Source organism: Lactuca serriola, chromosome 8, assembly GCF_051521515.1.
Source record: "Lactuca serriola cultivar US96UC23 chromosome 8, Lser_US96UC23_V15, whole genome shotgun sequence".
Taxonomy (NCBI): Eukaryota; Viridiplantae; Streptophyta; class Magnoliopsida; order Asterales; family Asteraceae; genus Lactuca; species Lactuca serriola.
This window is the reverse complement of record NC_136415.1, coordinates 137,055,554-137,073,187: the sequence shown is the minus strand read 5'-3', so window position 1 is coordinate 137,073,187 and position 17,634 is coordinate 137,055,554. Positions and strand designations below refer to the sequence as shown.

The window sequence follows — 17,634 nt, the reverse complement described above, 5'->3', positions numbered from 1 at the left end:
CAGAAATAAGTCTTTCAATAGCATCTTATTATTCCATTTAATTCAAAATAGTAGCATCACATTTTAGTCTCAACATGTACTTGCAAGGATGTATTCAAAATAGTAGCATCACATTTCTTTGTGTGAGTGAATGAAAGTTGTATGTTATTATGTCCCAATAAACATTTCAGCATCTACTTGCAAAAATATAGTGGGGCCATTTTCTAATGTTTTTTTATCCCGTCATGAATGAAAGTTAAATGTGACTATATGTGCATAACATTACATTTATGTGAGTATCACTGTATGCATGTTGTTGTTTCAGATTAATTATTTATGCAGCAACCATACGATGTAATTTCCTTAGTTTAATAATTTTTATATCTTAATTATGGGACTATTTAAATATGATTTGCATAACCTTTATAGGAGCCATAGGGATATTTGGATGCAATCTTGCTAAGGAGGAGACCATTGTTGTTGTTTTATCTGGTAAGATTATGTGACTTCATAACCAGCTTCATCAAAATGCGCTTCATTGGACTGATGTTTACTGGGTTTTTTTTGCATATCTAAGAACAAAAATAGTAAAATAGGCCAATGTCTTCTCATTTTAATGTTTAGCTTTATGTAATTTGGATACTTTTTTCCGCAAAGGGCAATGTCCTTCATTTTTATTATTTCAAACATCAAAATTATAAAAGGGCGAATTGCAGAAAACAGCAACATACTTAACTGTGGCTACCAATTAAGACAATCTACTATAATGTACACAAAAACAACACCTTCCAACCCCCGCAACGCGGGGAGAACGCATCTAGTTATTATTAAAATTTTGAAAGACAATGAGAGTTTTTTCGAAATTTGAAAAAAAAAAGTAGTGCAAAGTAATTTTGCCTCTTTTTAAATACTTAATTTGCCCAATATAACAAGTGAAAGAGAGTTTTTAACCAAGATGGTGTTTTTGAAAAAATATTTACCAAACAGGTAAAGTTTCAAAAATATTTACCAAATAGGTATAGTTTTGAAATTTTTTTTTTTAACTTTTAGTTTTTTTAACTATTTTTTACTGTTTTTTAATATGTTTATTTTTGACATTTTGTAACTTTAGGCTAATAATGTTTATCAACCGATTAACTGAAATCGATGCTAATGATATATACTATATTTTGACTTTGGCTGACTCTAGCCTTTCAACAGGGGATTGAAAACAAAAACAATTTCATTTTCATTTGGAGGGATGTTTCAAAATAATTAAACAATTTAAATTTCACTTTGTTGGCCACTCTTAGTGTTTTTAACTTCTAAACTTTGAAGTTCAATTGCTTTAATGAAATGTATTTGTGCCTTTGTGGTCTATCAAAAAAATATGTTTGTAATTGTTGAATAAAAAATGTAGGCAACTGTTAGTGTTTTAGGTTTCAAATGCATTAAAGAAATTGCAAATGTGTTAGTTTTAAAATAAAATTGTCAAACTTTGATAGTAGTAATGAGTTACTCGAGTGTTAATTATAATTCACGGTTTGTGAAAGGAAAATCTCCCGAGCAATGGAGTGTCAAGTCAAACGGCAAGCAAAAAATTGAATTTCATGTTTTACAAAAATCGACCCATAACATCAAAATCTCACCAAATTGTTTGCTGATTTTTGCAAATAAATATTGTTGGTTGAGATTTAAAAAATTGTTTGTTATAATCAGATTTCTAAAGAAAATTGATAAACATTTTTAACAAAAAGTTAAAAAAATATATATTTAAAGAATATGTAAAAATAGTTAAAAAACTAAAAGTTTTTGAAAAATATAAAACTTTGCAACTATACATATTTGGTAAATATTTTTGAAACTACAAATATATGATAAATATTTGTTTCAGAAATACTCATTTGGTCAAAAACTCAAGTGAAAGGGCATAATTAGTACTCAAATAAAAGTTCAACTATTAAAGTTGCCATCACGAATAACCGTTCCCAATTTGGCGCCTAATTGGCCTTTTGCGGTTCAAACATTGAAATCAGGGTTTTTGCATCCTAAATCTCAAAGCAACGATGCGTCAGAACACCAAGAAATTCAAACCTAACCCTAGTAAGACTTCACGACACAGCATCAGGAGTTATTCAATCAGAGATATCATTGGAGATCGTCGCTTTAACCATCAATTTAGCCATGCAAATCCTCATGGAACTAAAGGTAATTTGGTAAAATTCGAAATCAGTTCGAGATATTTTCTGCTTCCTTTATATGATCTTGTTACATGGAATACATCGTTTAAATATGTATTGCGTTGGAAAAGATTAGCAACAAGAATCGTGTTTTCCGATTTTGTGACATGTTTATGCTGTAAGGTATGGAAGAGCTGATTAACACCTTCGTTTCGCGTTTTTAAGTATTGATAGATGAGTATGGTGTTTGGTGATAGGGATAAAGAAGGTAAAAAGAATGAAAGTTGATGACACTGAAGCTCATGATCTCCCTAATATAAGACGAAGGTCTTCTTCCAATCAATGTGAAGTTGCGGAGGATCCCAGACGTAAGTTAGAATCTTCTACAAAATTTAACCATTTCAATTGAAAATTTTGGTTAGCTTTCCATTCTAGAATTTAGTTACATTTCTACTTCTTATGCTATAAGTAGTTAGTATAAATATCTAAATGTAGTGTTTTTTCTGGATTTAGGGAACCATTTTAAGTTATATGTATAAGTATTTATTTTTGTATTCTTTCCAATGGAAAATGAATCATAGCTCTTGGAATAGTGGCAGAATTAACTAAGAATCTGTATTAATCATTACAAATTCATGGTATCTGCTTAGTTGAATGTCTATCTAATCAAAGATGTGGAGGGATAGTTGTGCCATAGTCACTCAATGATGAACTAGGATTATGTCTGGAAATTGGAACTAACTTTTCATTGACACTTGGCTTATTCTATCCTTCCACATTTCTCACAGAGGGAGGGTATGAGTACCTAATGGTAATGACTTTCTGTCTTTAGGTTGTTGTGGAGATTTTGCAGCAAAAACTTCTGAGTATGCATTCTTCAAGAAAATTAAGCAGACTACTTCTAGCAACATACATATACATCCGAAATCTCATGATAATCAAGTAAACAATGTGCAACAGAGTGATCATTCCACAATAGAAGGTTCTTACTTTTACCTTTCTGGTATCAGGGACAAATAAGACATGGTGTTCTTCACTGATATTTTTGCTGCTATGTCAAAGTTTTCCTTAGGTGATTATGTCACAACTTTCCATCTTATAAGAAGTTATGTTTTGCAGAGATCCCTAATGTGCAAAAAGAGAGTGTTAAATATGCCAGATCTTCATTGCCTGTTGAGAAAGAACTAGATGATGCCCACTATTCCTTTCTTTCACCCCCATTTTGTGGATCAAAGAACTCGGGTGAGAAAATGTGACAATACATGCCTCATCAAATGATTAAGCATTAGTTTTAATCATTGAAATTAAGTTATAATCTGATGCAGATGTTAATAATGTACTTGAAGCCGGTGGTGTAAATGTTCTAAAGGTTGTTACACCTCGGGAGTATAACCAGCTATCTCCTCCATTAAAAATCTCGGGTAAACACTTATTAACCAATGAGATCAAGGAAATTTTATTTATTTATATGACAGAAAGAGTAACAAATAAACAAAATTGATATGTCTTATTTGATTTCTTCATTCATCTGCTAGAATTAATTAATTCAACCAAGTTATAGGCTGATCTCTTTTTTTTTTCTAGAAGTATACTGAGCATTTCTTTATCCTAATTTACACTTCCAAATATCTTCTTGATGATTTGTTCATATTATATGATCATAACATGCAGGGAATAAAGGAGTGTTTTCTGTGAAGAGGGAGAAGTTACGTTGCAGGGTTGCAGATATATCATTAAATGAATATGATGATGTCAATGAACTCTCTTCAAAGGGGTTAGATTAGAATTAGATTCAATTCATCAACAACAATCTTATTCTTCTTCATCATCATCCATGACCTTTATATCTGATTAGTAGCTATTTCTCTCAGGATTGATTTAGTTTCAGCTCTCATCAGTAGGATACTCCCAGAAGACCATGAGAAGAATGTAAGATCTTTTATCTTATTCTTAATAATAGACGAAAAAAATCTATTTTTCTATTAGCTAAAAAGCTGGTGTATTTTGTCAGTGTCAAGATCTGTCTCACCATATATCATACTTAGATGATGATTTTCCAAGATCATCATCATCATCATCAGAGAGACGACACCTGGAATGGAATCATGATAATGGTTTGGAATTTTCTTTTGCTCCAAAATCTGGTTTTCAATATGATGCTCTGGAATGGAATCCTAATCATTCAGACTCTTCAAAATCTAGCATTCATTATGATCGGTGTTATTCAGAAGCTTACAAAAGAAAATGGATAAAGTCTGGGCATATATCATCATACTTGGATGGGATTCCCAGATCATTGGAATGGAATCCTACAGGCTCAAAATCTAGTATTTGGTATAATCAGAGTTTCAGAATTCCAAAAGATGTTGAGGATTTCCATTTTGATAATGACCCTACATTCTTGGAAAAGCCAGTGCCTTTGTTGTTAGGTTGGGAGGAGAAGAGTGAGAGAGATGAATTTCAGAGAGAGATGAACACGTTTTCAAGCTCACAAAATGATTATGATGATGATGAAAACCAACTTTACATGATGCATGTTGAGAGACACCTAAAAGAAGACCATTTTGTGTCATCATCATCACTCATACAATTACCATACACTCCAAAACATGTTATGCGAGTAGAAGATTGCAGCATAAACAACCATAAGAAAGAGTTGATACGGTTTATTCATTCTGAGGATGAAAAGGAAAATAATTACAGTTACAGGGAGGGATTTGATGACATTGGGTATGGGTATGGGTACCCATTGCTGCTGCTGGGTGATGATGATCCATATTCAAGCGAGAAAGAACTAAAATTACACACATAGATTCAATCAAGCTTGTTAGTCACGTGTGTATAATAGTGTAGCTTCACCACTGTGATCTTTGTTTAGGAAGTTACTTGGAGAGTAAAGGATGTGTTTTTACTTTTTTAACCTTTAAGTTGTTTTTTTTTTCGAACCAATACAACTGAATAGTTGAAGAAAGATAGAATATAGTTTGGTTTTGTTATAAATATTAAAAATGTGATGATGTTGAGAGTGGGATTTGAACCCACGCCCTTTCGGACCAGAACCTTAATCTGGCGCCTTAGACCAACTCGGCCATCTCAACTTTTTTGTTGAAGCAAATGAGAACATAGTTTTTAATAATAGGGCTGATGTTTGAATTTAATACTAGAAAAATAAAATGTTTTGTCTTTCGAATCGTAAGTTGAGATGGCCGAGTTGGTCTAAGGCGCCAGATTAAGGTTCTGGTCCGAAAGGGCGTGGGTTCAAATCCCACTCTCAACATTTTTCATTTTTCGATTTTGTTGCCCATTCTACTTATTTACTTATGCCAAAAGTTGGTATTTTTCGAAATTAAAAAATATTTATAGTGTATTATAGACCATGTGATTTAAAATTCATTTTTATTTTACCAATGTTTTATTATTATACGAGAGAATCCAAGTTTTATATTTAAACTAAAATTGTCAAAATTTGCTCTTTCTAAGTCTTTTAAAAATTTTCAAGATATAGATACTTGGTTTTATCATATTTGTTGCAACTTAAAAGTGAATTTTTATGTGGAGCATTTTTTTTATACCTGTCAAACTTTAATTACGTTTCAAACAAATTACCAATAGTTTTTCATTAATTACGTTTCTAATATATATATATATATATATATATATATATATATATATATATATATATAGAGAGAGAGAGAGAGAGAGAGAGACTGCATCCTCGTCCGATAAGTCATTAAGCGAATTGTCAAACACATCAACCACATGTTCTAATTTCACAGAGACATTCTTCTTAACCACATGAAATGCATGGGATCGAAAGTCGGCGCCGAAAACGAAAACAGAAAAATACTCACCAAAGTAGAAGTCGTTGAGGAGATAGAACTCTTTCTTCCCGAAAGACGGCTCGTACCCCCTAATATCAAAAATCATTTACTCTACTTCGCTTCGAGGGTTCGTCATAACTTAGTGGTAAACACATAATGTAAAAGTAAAGGATCCCCTTCTACCCCCTGCATGAATATTTAACCACCTCTAAAATAGGTCTTTCGGAACATAATCTCACGTGACGGTATGTCATTAAGTGTCATAAGAATATATGTGTTAATTGTGGGTTTGCAAGTTAGTATAAGTGATGTTTCAAACTACTAAAAGTGTAAGAATAAATTACTTACCTGTAAAACGACTAGATCATCAAGATCATGTACCGTATCTTCTTTGGTGTTTAACTATCAAATATGTAGTAGTGGCCAGAATGTGTCGGAATGGGTTTGTACATACTTTTCTGGAATGTGTCAAAATAAAATCCGTAATTCGGTTTTCTAAATCGAGATCTGGAACAAGTCGAATTAGTCGGAATACGTATTCCGGAATGTAGTTGATGGGCCGAGCCAGGAACACAATTCGAAGTAGCCTTTGGAATTGTCCATTCCAAAACGATGGTTATTTTTCGAAAACAAATTTATAATGATTATTTTTTTAAATAAAGAGAAAAACATTAGATTACTCAATTTCCCATAAATAAACGGTCTTGATTGGGCTGTAGTTTTAATATGCATTTGTTTCTCCTAAGAAAAGGCATAAACAATTTGATAGGAGATATTTTAAAACATTACGGAAATCATCCATACAAGAAGCGACTTTAAAACATTACGTAAATCAACCATATTCTTCTACCTAATTTATGAATACGTGTGAGGAAAATATATTAAATGCCCACGCTCACTATCATTTACTCGTTGTCTTTTTTAGGCCAACGATATTTATGCTATTAGATGACAGTATTGCACATTACTAATCATTTGGAAAATAAAAACGTGACTGGCTTTGAAAGTAAGCATATTGATTTTTGGAGTTGGAATAAATAGCAAAAAAGAAGATCATGTGTAAATTGTAATGTTTATGATGAATTAAAATGGTTCTTCCTTAATAAGTCATTTTTTCCTAAACCTAAATAACTCCCGGTAGAGAAGCATCGTCATTCAGGAGCGAACGCAAGATTTTACAGTAGGGTTGCACGGGAGTTGAAAAAATAAATTTTTCGAAAAATTTCGAAAAATTTTCCACTATAGTCGGAAAAGTTAGGGGTTGTCGGTGTCACCGTAGACCACCCCTAGGTCCGCCCCTACATTTTCGTCGTCATCGCCATTGCACCAACCATTATCATCACCTCCTCCACCATCGTCTCAATATTACCCTCCCTCCTCATATCGACCACCACCATGAAAGACATATTTACCTTAACCTCTCTTCTAAGGTCACTCAAACTTCATGATATTTCACCATTTATTGTTGACAGAGGTGGGTGGGTTCTTCATCATCCACCAGAAGTAAAGGGAGAGTGGACAAGAACCGTGCACCTTGGTTCGATTGAAGGTGGAATCGGTACAACTTTATCCGATGAAAGTATTAGTTCTTCGGTGAAAGTAGATACAGGGAAGTCGGCATAAGCCACAATGTCTCTGATTTTGATAGTGGTGACTCTAGGACCGGTTGTTATTACAACTTTGACTACATTCATGTCTTGAGATAATTCACACAAACACTTTGTATAAAAGAATGCTTCTTTTGCTACTGAATAATTAATATCACAACCTACACACTACTATTGTAGCTGGATGGGTGGTGGCTGGTAGCCAAAAAAAAAGAGAGGTTAAAGCAATATCATCGAGGAGACCAAAATTAAGGATCACCTTTAAAATTCAATTTTGATTCCATCAAATGATCAAGTAGGCAATATTGAATTGATGCTAATTTGAATTTAGGAAATCATGTCATTTGGGAATCGCCTAATTTTTGTACGGGGACGTGATGAGATGAAACGCGAACTCTTTGCATCTTTGCAAAATTCAGGAACTCTAACATGAATCTGAATTCAAGAACTTGAAAGAATGGAAAAGGTTGTAAACCTTAATTTGAATTGATCAGTTATTTTAGGGTGTATAGATTTTGGTTTTTGTTTTAATTTAGTATTTTAGCTTTGGTTTTTGTCCTACCGAAAAAAGGCTGGTGTCATCGGAGGAGACTATAGGGGCTGGTCGGACTCTAAGGTGGGAAACGAGTGGGTTGTCGTGTTGTTCTTGGAATGTACATGGTATAAGTGGGCCCCTATTAAATAATATAAATATATATTATTAAGCATATGTTTGTCGCGCCACAACTAGCTGATAAGCAAGCTTATTTTTCGAGCCTTTTTATGTTGTCGTGTTTGGTAAGTAAAAAAGTGACTTATAAGTTAGCTTTTTGAAAAGCTACTTAGATTAGCTTTTTAGAAGCTTTTTTTAAATTTTACAAATATATCTCTGAATTAATTATAGAAACGCATACTTTTACATGTCATTTTATGTAATTTTATATTTTTCAGCGAGTTTTACCAAACGATATTTTTTAACAATTAGTTTTTCAACTATCAGCTAGTTTTTTATTTAAAAGCTAGTTTTTCAGCTATCAGTTAGTTTTTCAGCTAACAGCTAGCTTTTTAGCTCATACGCCAAACATAGCCTAAAAGTTAACTGAAAATATATAATCTACATTTTATAGAGTAAAACCTATGATGACCAAAACCAAAACTCTCAAATAAGAGCCATTTATACAAATCAAAACTATTTTGGATCTTGTGTAAAGAAAAGTACAAATTAGAGGGTCTGTTTCTACAATTTGTCTATATTAAATAATGTTTGCAAAAGATTTACTTGCACTTTTGTCTATAGAATATTACAAATGTATAAATTTTAAAATATATTTTTTATGTTAGAAATGACGAAAATTAATACAAGCTATTTTTTCTATCTTTTTTTATATTTTTACTTTCTTATTATCAGAATGTGTGGCAAAAACAAGTCTCCATGTCTCATAAAAATAATCTTGATCTGAAACGAATATCTACCTTTCATAATATGACGCAACAGTGGTGATTCGTTACTATAAAATATATTCTTTTAACATTGTCATAAAACATAATGAATAATTCTAATATCATTTTGTTTGGATGCTATTCCTTTGAATTTAAAGTTTAGCTTTTAATAATTACTAGAGTATTCCCTATAAATCTCTTTATATCGATTTAATTCGATATTATCTTAGGGTTTTCTCTACTTCTGTGACTCTGTAAGCTCAATGCACATATAAGTTTTTATACTTAAAAAGCTGCAACATTAGAAAAAGGTACTCGGAAAAAAACAAACATAATATGAAGCTTTGACTAAACAATCATAATTGATGTCACATGCACTATGTACCTTAGTGGTGCATCACAAAGGACTACTTTGGATGATTGTTGGATTTTACCCTGTTTCTCTAAGGGCAAAAGATATTAACATTCAACCTACATGGTTTTCTTATTATATTCATTTTCAAGTAGGGACGAGCGTGGTCCGGTGTGGTACTAAACCAGAACGGATCGTTTTGTACAGTTCCGATCCGGTACTGAACCAGAACGGATTGGTCTGTACAGTTCCGGTCTGAACCAGAACGGATTGGTTTGTACAGTTTTTTTAGACAAAATTTAAGACGATTACCAAACCCATGTGAAGTGTATTGGGACCAAATTAGAAGATACGGTACGTTTTATAACCCTAACTGAAACACAAAATTGAGAAATCATGTGCCGACAGATTGCAAAGTGAGTAAGGGACCTTTCGATATGATGCAAACAAATACTCGCAAAGGCGGCACATTGCTTGTGTATGACAATGGCGTTAATACGATTAGCATTTCATAAGTATGTGATCATGAGAACGAACCTTCAATCGCAATATAAGAAGCGTATTTCATTTTCTAGTTTAATGTATTGTACCTAACTGCCTATACACATGTTTTTATTTTGTATTTTTAAAAGTATATATTGGTTGGAGTTGAATCTAATTTGCAGCAAAAAAAAAAAAAAAAAAGATTATCCCATTGGTTTGGAAAAAAATTGTTTGTATATGATCCAAACCCGGTTATACCAGATAAAACATTTCCGGGCCCAATCCGGGTTTTGGTAAAAAATCGGTTTTCCATTTCCAAATAAACCATAACTTTAAAATCCTGATCTGATAAAATCCGACCCATGTACCTTTTTCGTCGTTCATCCCTTGTCTTCTTCCCACAAAACAATCAGATTTTGCTACAAAATATGTAGTAACTTTTTTTTTTATTCATTTGTAATTTCAGTTTATGACGATTTTTTAATTGTTAAACTTTTAATTAGCTTTATTTCTAAACAACTGCTCCAAAAAAATGTTTATTTAATCATTCAACCAACATTTTACCCATACAACATTTAATATTTGAATAAAAATAAACATGTTTTGTTTTTTTAAATAATTATTTTGGGTTAGGTAATCAAATAATAGTCTTTCCTACTTTCACCAAAACAACCATCTTTTTCCTGCTGAACCTTTAACACTCACTGCAACCGGTTCATCATCTTTTTTCCTATTTTCAAGTCCTTCCTTTAATGCCTCCATTCTTTTCCTGCATAACATGTGCAATGAAATCACAAAATTTTTTAAAATAAATAATATCATCAAGAATGTACGATAAGTGGTACTTGGTTGGACCACGAATGTTAATGTTACAGATTTTCAAGTCTTTAATGGTCATGGACCGATTGATTTTCCATTTGCAGAAAATATATAATATGTGGGTCGTTAATTATTAAATATATCAAATAAATAAGTATAGTGTACAACAATTAATAAAATTGGTACTGAATATTTTACTTGGTATCTGTAAGCCGACCATGTAAACTCCATCTTTGGCGAAACCCTTCTGCTCCTTCCATCCCACTTGCAAGAATCAATCGCCTACAAATGCAAGTTATAAAAAAAAAAAATTAAAAATAAAATATTTAAATCATTAACAATAAATAATAACATACCTCTCTAAAGTTGTGGTTTCGGACTCTAGTTGAGAAGCTCTTTCTTTTGCTTGATCTAAAGGCATTGATAACCCTAATCTATACTCGCTACCTTGAAGACGTTTTCTTAGTTCCTTATCCTAACATATTTAATATTTATCTTAGCAATTCAAAATCATCGCAAATGTAAAATAAAAAAGGAAAAGTATACCCTTTTCTCTGCACATTCTCGATACAAAGCGATCTCTTCTTGACAAAATGGCTCTATATCATTAACTTGGAGGCCTAAAGTATATAAATGAGAATAAACCACAAACAATAAGTTGTGATGAAAAATGGGAAAATTTAATTGATTGGGAAATGAAGATAAATAACTTACACAAAAAAAGGTTTCTCAAAATCCCATCACACAAATTAACACCTTCAAGAACATGTGAAGCAATTTCAGGTGGAATGATTGGTGATGGTGGTCCTAACATCAGATCATCTCCAACAAGAACCGTTTCCTCCATTGTTGGTTGAGAATCGACTGAACAATGAACATTCATTCCAAATTTCCAATCATTCCATATATTTATATGTAATGTAATAAAAACAAAATGAACCAACATACCATCCATGATTCTTCCTTTTGATTAATGTTGTTCTCTGTAAATACACAAAGTAAATGGAATCAGTAAATGTTGCAAACAGAGATCTAACTACATCTTAACAGAACAAGATATTTATTTGTGTGAACCTCTAACATCCGTAATTCCGTATATGTAAATAAACAATAAGAGTTATAATATTATAATAATAAATAAATAAACGTTGTTTGCTAAAAATGGGTTCATTTCAAAGTACACTGACTTAATAACAAAATTAATAAAAGTTGTGTGTTTTTTGCTTTAGGTAAATAAAGGAATTGGAAACTGCAACAGTAATACATGATTGGCTTTATGATTGAACAATAATCTTCCTATTATTTAGTATATTTGTAAAACCAGCCAACTTCTGTTGTTCCAACCTATTAAGCTTGAAACGTTTGTTTTATTATTTTATTTAGCTTTTGGTATTGGTGTAAATGAACATGACATGGCAGGGGGGTTTGTTATATAGGTGGACCTCTTTTTATCTAATGCTAGAATAACTTAATCAAACTACAAAAACAATCAAATATAGACATGAGACAAAACAACAAACAGTTGGTGTGCACCCTAGCAAAGGAATAAGTAATTGCTAATATTCACCTGTTCATGAATAGCATTTAAATTTCACATTTGGTTACAAGACAAGGAAACAAAAGAGCAAACAGTTGGTGTGCACCACAGTAAGAAACAACCGGTTAACAAATATGAGGCATATTAACAAACACCTGGCGTGCATGTTATCCTTATTTGAAAACAACGGCTAAAGAAATGTTGTATGCACGGTAACAAACCAAAGAGAAAGAAAATAAGAGAATCTTATTCTATATAAATCAGAGGAACATTTTGAAACCATAGAAAACCTTTCAGGGAAAAAAGGCATATAAGTATGGAAAGCCAAAACAGAAGGGGGACGTTACCTAAAAGGTCTTGCTGTTGTCAAGGATCGGTCGGTTTACATCGATTGGTGACAAGCGTGTAAGCGGAAGTAATGGATGCAAATGTGATGGAAAGTAATGGAACTAGAGTAGAATCGGAATCGGAAACCTAACCGATATATATAGTTAGGTTCCGGATACGGTACCGTGTAAAGACATAAGTAATCTACAATCGGATAACTCGGAAACATCAAAGTGGGTAGGATGGAACCGGACAAAGTGGGTTTAGAACCGAAAAAACCCGGGGAAAAAAAACGGATTTTTTTTATATGGGTTGAACTTTGAAAATTTTCATATTGATATCTCGATTTCGTGGGACTCTAAGTCATTGAATATGAATCCAAAATTGACAATATTATAATATAAAATCATATAAAAACTCTAAATTATACTCTGGAAAAAAAATCGTATGTTAATCCAACTTTAGACGAATGAGATACGTATGTTTTAACATTTTCATATAATACAAAGTATAAAAACAAATAGCTGAAAAGTAGAAAATTTTCAGTTTTGATATCTCAACTTTGAGGAACTGTAATCCATTGAATATTAAACCAAAAATGACAAAATTATATTCGAAACTCATGTATAAACTCTAAACTACAAGTTGGGAAAAATCGTATTTCAACCGACTTCAAACGAATTAGATATGCATGTTTTAAAATTTTCACAAAATACAAAAATGTTGAAAATCTAAAAACTTACAGCTTTGATATCTTGACTTTGAAGGAATGTAAATCATTGAATATAAACTCAAAATTGACAAAATTATAGTCTAAAATCATGTATAAACTTCGAACTACATGTTGGAAAAAATTGTATGTCAATCCGACTTTAAATGAATGAGATATTCATAATTTAAAATTTTCACAAATATCAATTTCAGCCCCTAAAAGTGATTCTGGTTACTAACACCGGTTCCGGTTCTTAAACCTGGTTTACCCGGACCCAATGTGCTCAACCCCAGATTACCCGGAACCGGATAAAACCATTCTTTAAACCCAGAGCCAGAACCGATTCTATATGTGAATAATTGTTCCGATTCCGATTCCGGTTTCAGTCCGATTTTTCGGTTTTAAATTCAATCCCTAGTCCTGACTATACAAAAAGGTTAGGGTGAAGAATAAGAATTAAGAAAACAATGTTGTCCAAACCATATGTGATAAAATTTTAACTATCAAAATTAACAATTTGGATCTCATTGGATTGATTAGATTGGATATTTGGATTATAACTAAAATTTAATTATCATTTTGGATTTCAAATTTGTTTTGATTTACAAAGGAAAATTTTAATAGTTCAATCAAATCGAATAATAATTGTTTTTATTTATTTATTTATTTTGTTTATATATATAAATAAAAGAAAAATAAATATATAGTTGTTATGTATGTAATATTATGTATTGAACCATTAAATTTGGACAAAATTGCAAAAATGGTCCCTGTGGTTGACAAATTTATGTGTTTTTAGTCCAAAACGAAATGTTGGTGTACCACTGATCCAATTTTAAATACGTTGTGTGGTTTTGGTCCATATGGTTGTATTTTCTTGTGTTTTTGGTCCACGTCCCACCTAAAATGACTAATATGCCCCTTAAATAATTATATTTTAATTTCTTTTATTTATTTTCCTATTCTTATAATAAAATGAAAAACAAAAACAACATAAACCCACCACACACACACATACTCTCTCTCTCTCTCTTTCTCTTCTTTTTTCTGTATGTCATCCTCCAACTGGAACCTCCACCAAAATAAAATCAAACCCACAACACCACCACCATACCTTCTGGAACACTAGCTTCATCGGCATGACTTCATCGGACCACCCTTTTATGATGGAGGACATTTTCCGGTTCCTACATCTCTAAGACCTCCATCTCATATGCCTTCAAGATGGTGCTGCCCCAAACGCACTTAAATCCCCAAATCAAATCCAAAAACTGAATTCCTCGTTTCAAATTCTCCTCTAAAATCGAATCCGAAAATCGTTTCCAATCTTGTTTCAGGAACCAAAATTAAAAGTCGGTAGTGGTGTAGAGAATGATAAGAGATAAAGTGAGGGGGTTCAATAGATTTTAGAGGAATGAGCTTGCAGTGGTAAGGTACGTAGTGGAGTAGAGAACAACTGAGAGTAAGACTTGAATCGATTGCTTGTCATTGGAGATGGAGTTGGGGAAGCTATGATGGTCTTCGATTTGATGGTGGTGGCAGACAAAAGGAAGCAGATGTGGACTAAAATGGACAAGGTGAAACCAATATTGGCGGTGATGGCGGTCTATTGAAGCTTGGTGGAGGTTGTATGGTTGTGGCAGTCGGCTGGTGGTGGGTAAAGAATAGGTATTGACCTAATTTTTTTTATCATCTTCTAGAATCGATCTCCCATCACCGAAGGCTCCATGTTTGGTGGGTGATTCGATTTGGGGTTTAAATTCCCCTGCTGTCTCTGTTGGCCCAGTTCATCACTCCTTCCCCAATGCATGAATAGATCAGTGGGGTGTGAAGGTTTCCGGCGGTATCGATGCTGGCGACTGGCCATGGTAGTGGGGTGGGGAGTCTAGCAACCAGGTCTTTGGAAAAGGTGGTGGTGATTGCGATCTAGGTGAACTCCGGCGACAATAGTTGTTGATAATGGTGGTTTCAGATATCGGTGATGAGGGTGGAGCCGATGATGAAGGGCTTCTTTAAGATAAGAGTGTGGAATGGGTTATTTGTTTTTATTTTTTAGTTTTAAGTTATATATATATATATATATATATATATATATATATATATTAAATTAGTTTATTATTTCAACAATTAAAGAAAATAAAAAATATAAATTATAAGGGCATAACTGTCATTTTAAGTGTATAGGGTCCAAAAACAATAGAAAGATCCAATTTTGGACCAGTGGTGCGTCAACATTTCGTTTTAGACCAAAAACACATAAATTTGTCAACCATAGGGACCATTTTTGCAATTTTGTCTTAAATTTGAGTTCATTTAGATTAGAAAGCACGATTTTCTTTTATTATTAGTTTTTCTAATAATTTTGAACTCATATTATTTCTAATTTCATGATTTATCTCGAGCATCTATGTATTTCAAATACATTGTTTTTATTAGATCTCTACTATCCTCCAACACATACTCTATGTATATTTGCATGGTTCTTTTTAATGGGTTATTAGAAAATGTTTATTCGGTTTTTTAATGAATACTTCCGATCTTTCATTATAGTTTTTGTATTAAATTTCAATATAAAGACTTACAGGTAGTTGGTAAAATAATTTTATATGCGATTTGTGGTGCAAAATTAAAGTTTTAAAACTCCATAAAAAATGTATACAAAGTCTATCATAAACTCTAATAGATGATGCAAAAAAAATGATAAAAATGTTTGCATTTTGTTAAAAATATGTAGTTTTTTATAGTTTAAAGTACATAACAACCATATATTTTATATTTTATAAGCTCTCTCTCTCTCTCTCTCTCTCTCTCTATATATATATATATATATATATATATATATATATATATATATATATATATATATATATATATATTTGTTTTTTAAATTAAATTAACAGTCATGTCTCAAATGAAAAACCTTAATTAATATAAGATTAAATTCATAAAGTAACCAAATATAAATCACTTCAATTTTCTGCAATTATATTAACTAAAAATTTAACTTATTAGATGTCAATCAAACACAACCTAAAAAATATAAACAGGCTTGTAAACCAAATATAAATCACTTCAATTTTTATAACTTTATACAACTAACTTATTCGATGCCAAACTATGCGTTAAATATAATTTAATTTAAGTAGATATATTTTAAAATCAATTTTTAAATTTCTAAAATATAAATCTATAATTTTAGTACAAACACATTTAGCTTACTAAATGATAATATATTTATCAATAAGTTGATTCATATTTTATACAATCCGATCAGATATGTAATTAGATTTTTTTTTATGTTTAAATACGCATTTTAAAATTATGAACTTTAATTAAAATCAACTATAAACTTAATTTTACATACATTTTATGATTATTGGTTTACTGAATAATACGTTACACACAATAGTACTATCTTTAGTTTAGGATGAATTAAAAAACAAAAATGTGGATGGTTGTTGGATTGTGGGTCCCCCATATGGAAAAATAGGCCAGTGCTCGTCTACAAAGTCAACGTCACTGTTTCAACGGCTCTGATGACTTCACACATTCCAATTCTTTAGTCTTAATTACTACACCGTCTCTCAGCTTTTTTGCCAGATTGTCTACTGAAAAATGACGAAAACTCCAGCCCCTTCTTAGCAAATACTGAAAAATACTACAATAATCTGAATCATCCAGTCTTATCGTCAAATCTCAATTTTTAGTTAGTGTATTTTTATTTTTTTAATATGATCGATCAACTAACACAGCAATCTGAATAATATAGTTTGGTAAGTTTACGTTTGCAACCGAAAACTATTAACAGAAACGTTAATTACATGAACAAAAAACAAAAGCTAGCCTAAAACTTTAGTATATTTTTTTATATGGGCTTTGTAAAAAGATGTTTATGTTTTGAGAGGGCATTCAACAAAAACAAGATATGCAATGAAAATAACAAAAGAGCATTGTTTAAATATCAGATTTGAAGTGATTAAGTATCAAGTATGTTAGGTTATTGGGTATGGGTCGGAGTCTGAATTGGTTATCTTCAACGAGACAAAAACACAGTCCCGTCCTAACGAGGCACCCTACACTACAAACAATGATAAAACGTATATAATCTAACACTCCCCCTCAGTTTGAGCAGGAGCTCACAAATGTTTAAATTGTTTCTAAAATTAAGAAATAGTTGTGTAGGTAGGCTTTTAGTAAATATATCAGCAAACTGGTGCACGGATGGAACATTTAAAACGTAAATATGTCAATGGCAACACGTTCCTTAACAAAATGTAAGTCAATTTCCACATGTTTTGTTCCTTGGTGCTAAACCGGGTTTGAGGCCAAATACATGACACTCACATTGTCACAAAGCACTATCATTGTGCGTTTTAGAGGGCAAGACAACTCGAGTAATATAATTTGAATCCAGGTGGC

At 31.9% G+C, this 17,634-nt stretch overlaps 1 protein-coding gene and 2 non-coding genes across 3 annotated transcripts; 1 reads left to right on the top strand and 2 right to left on the bottom strand.

Moving 5' to 3' along the window:
• Positions 1 to 5,155: 5,155 nt before the first annotated feature.
• On the bottom strand, positions 5,156 to 5,236 carry TRNAL-AAG (transfer RNA leucine (anticodon AAG)). Its single transcript has one exon. It is a non-coding gene; the product is annotated as a tRNA-Leu (tRNA).
• A 98-nt stretch (positions 5,237 to 5,334) lies between these two features.
• TRNAL-AAG (transfer RNA leucine (anticodon AAG)) lies at positions 5,335 to 5,415 on the top strand. The gene has a single exon. It is a non-coding gene; the product is annotated as a tRNA-Leu (tRNA).
• A 4,925-nt stretch (positions 5,416 to 10,340) lies between these two features.
• LOC145068935 (uncharacterized) lies at positions 10,341 to 12,675 on the bottom strand. Its single transcript, XM_079015902.1, has 7 exons — positions 12,524 to 12,675; positions 11,588 to 11,622; positions 11,354 to 11,503; positions 11,186 to 11,259; positions 10,996 to 11,114; positions 10,838 to 10,921; positions 10,341 to 10,589 (listed from the first exon to the last, which is right to left on the bottom strand). Exons 2-7 carry the CDS (start codon positions 11,592 to 11,594, stop codon positions 10,481 to 10,483), a joined length of 543 nt encoding a protein of 180 aa, XP_078872028.1. The 5' UTR covers positions 11,595 to 11,622; positions 12,524 to 12,675; the 3' UTR covers positions 10,341 to 10,480.
• Between the last annotated feature and the right edge of the window lie 4,959 nt (positions 12,676 to 17,634).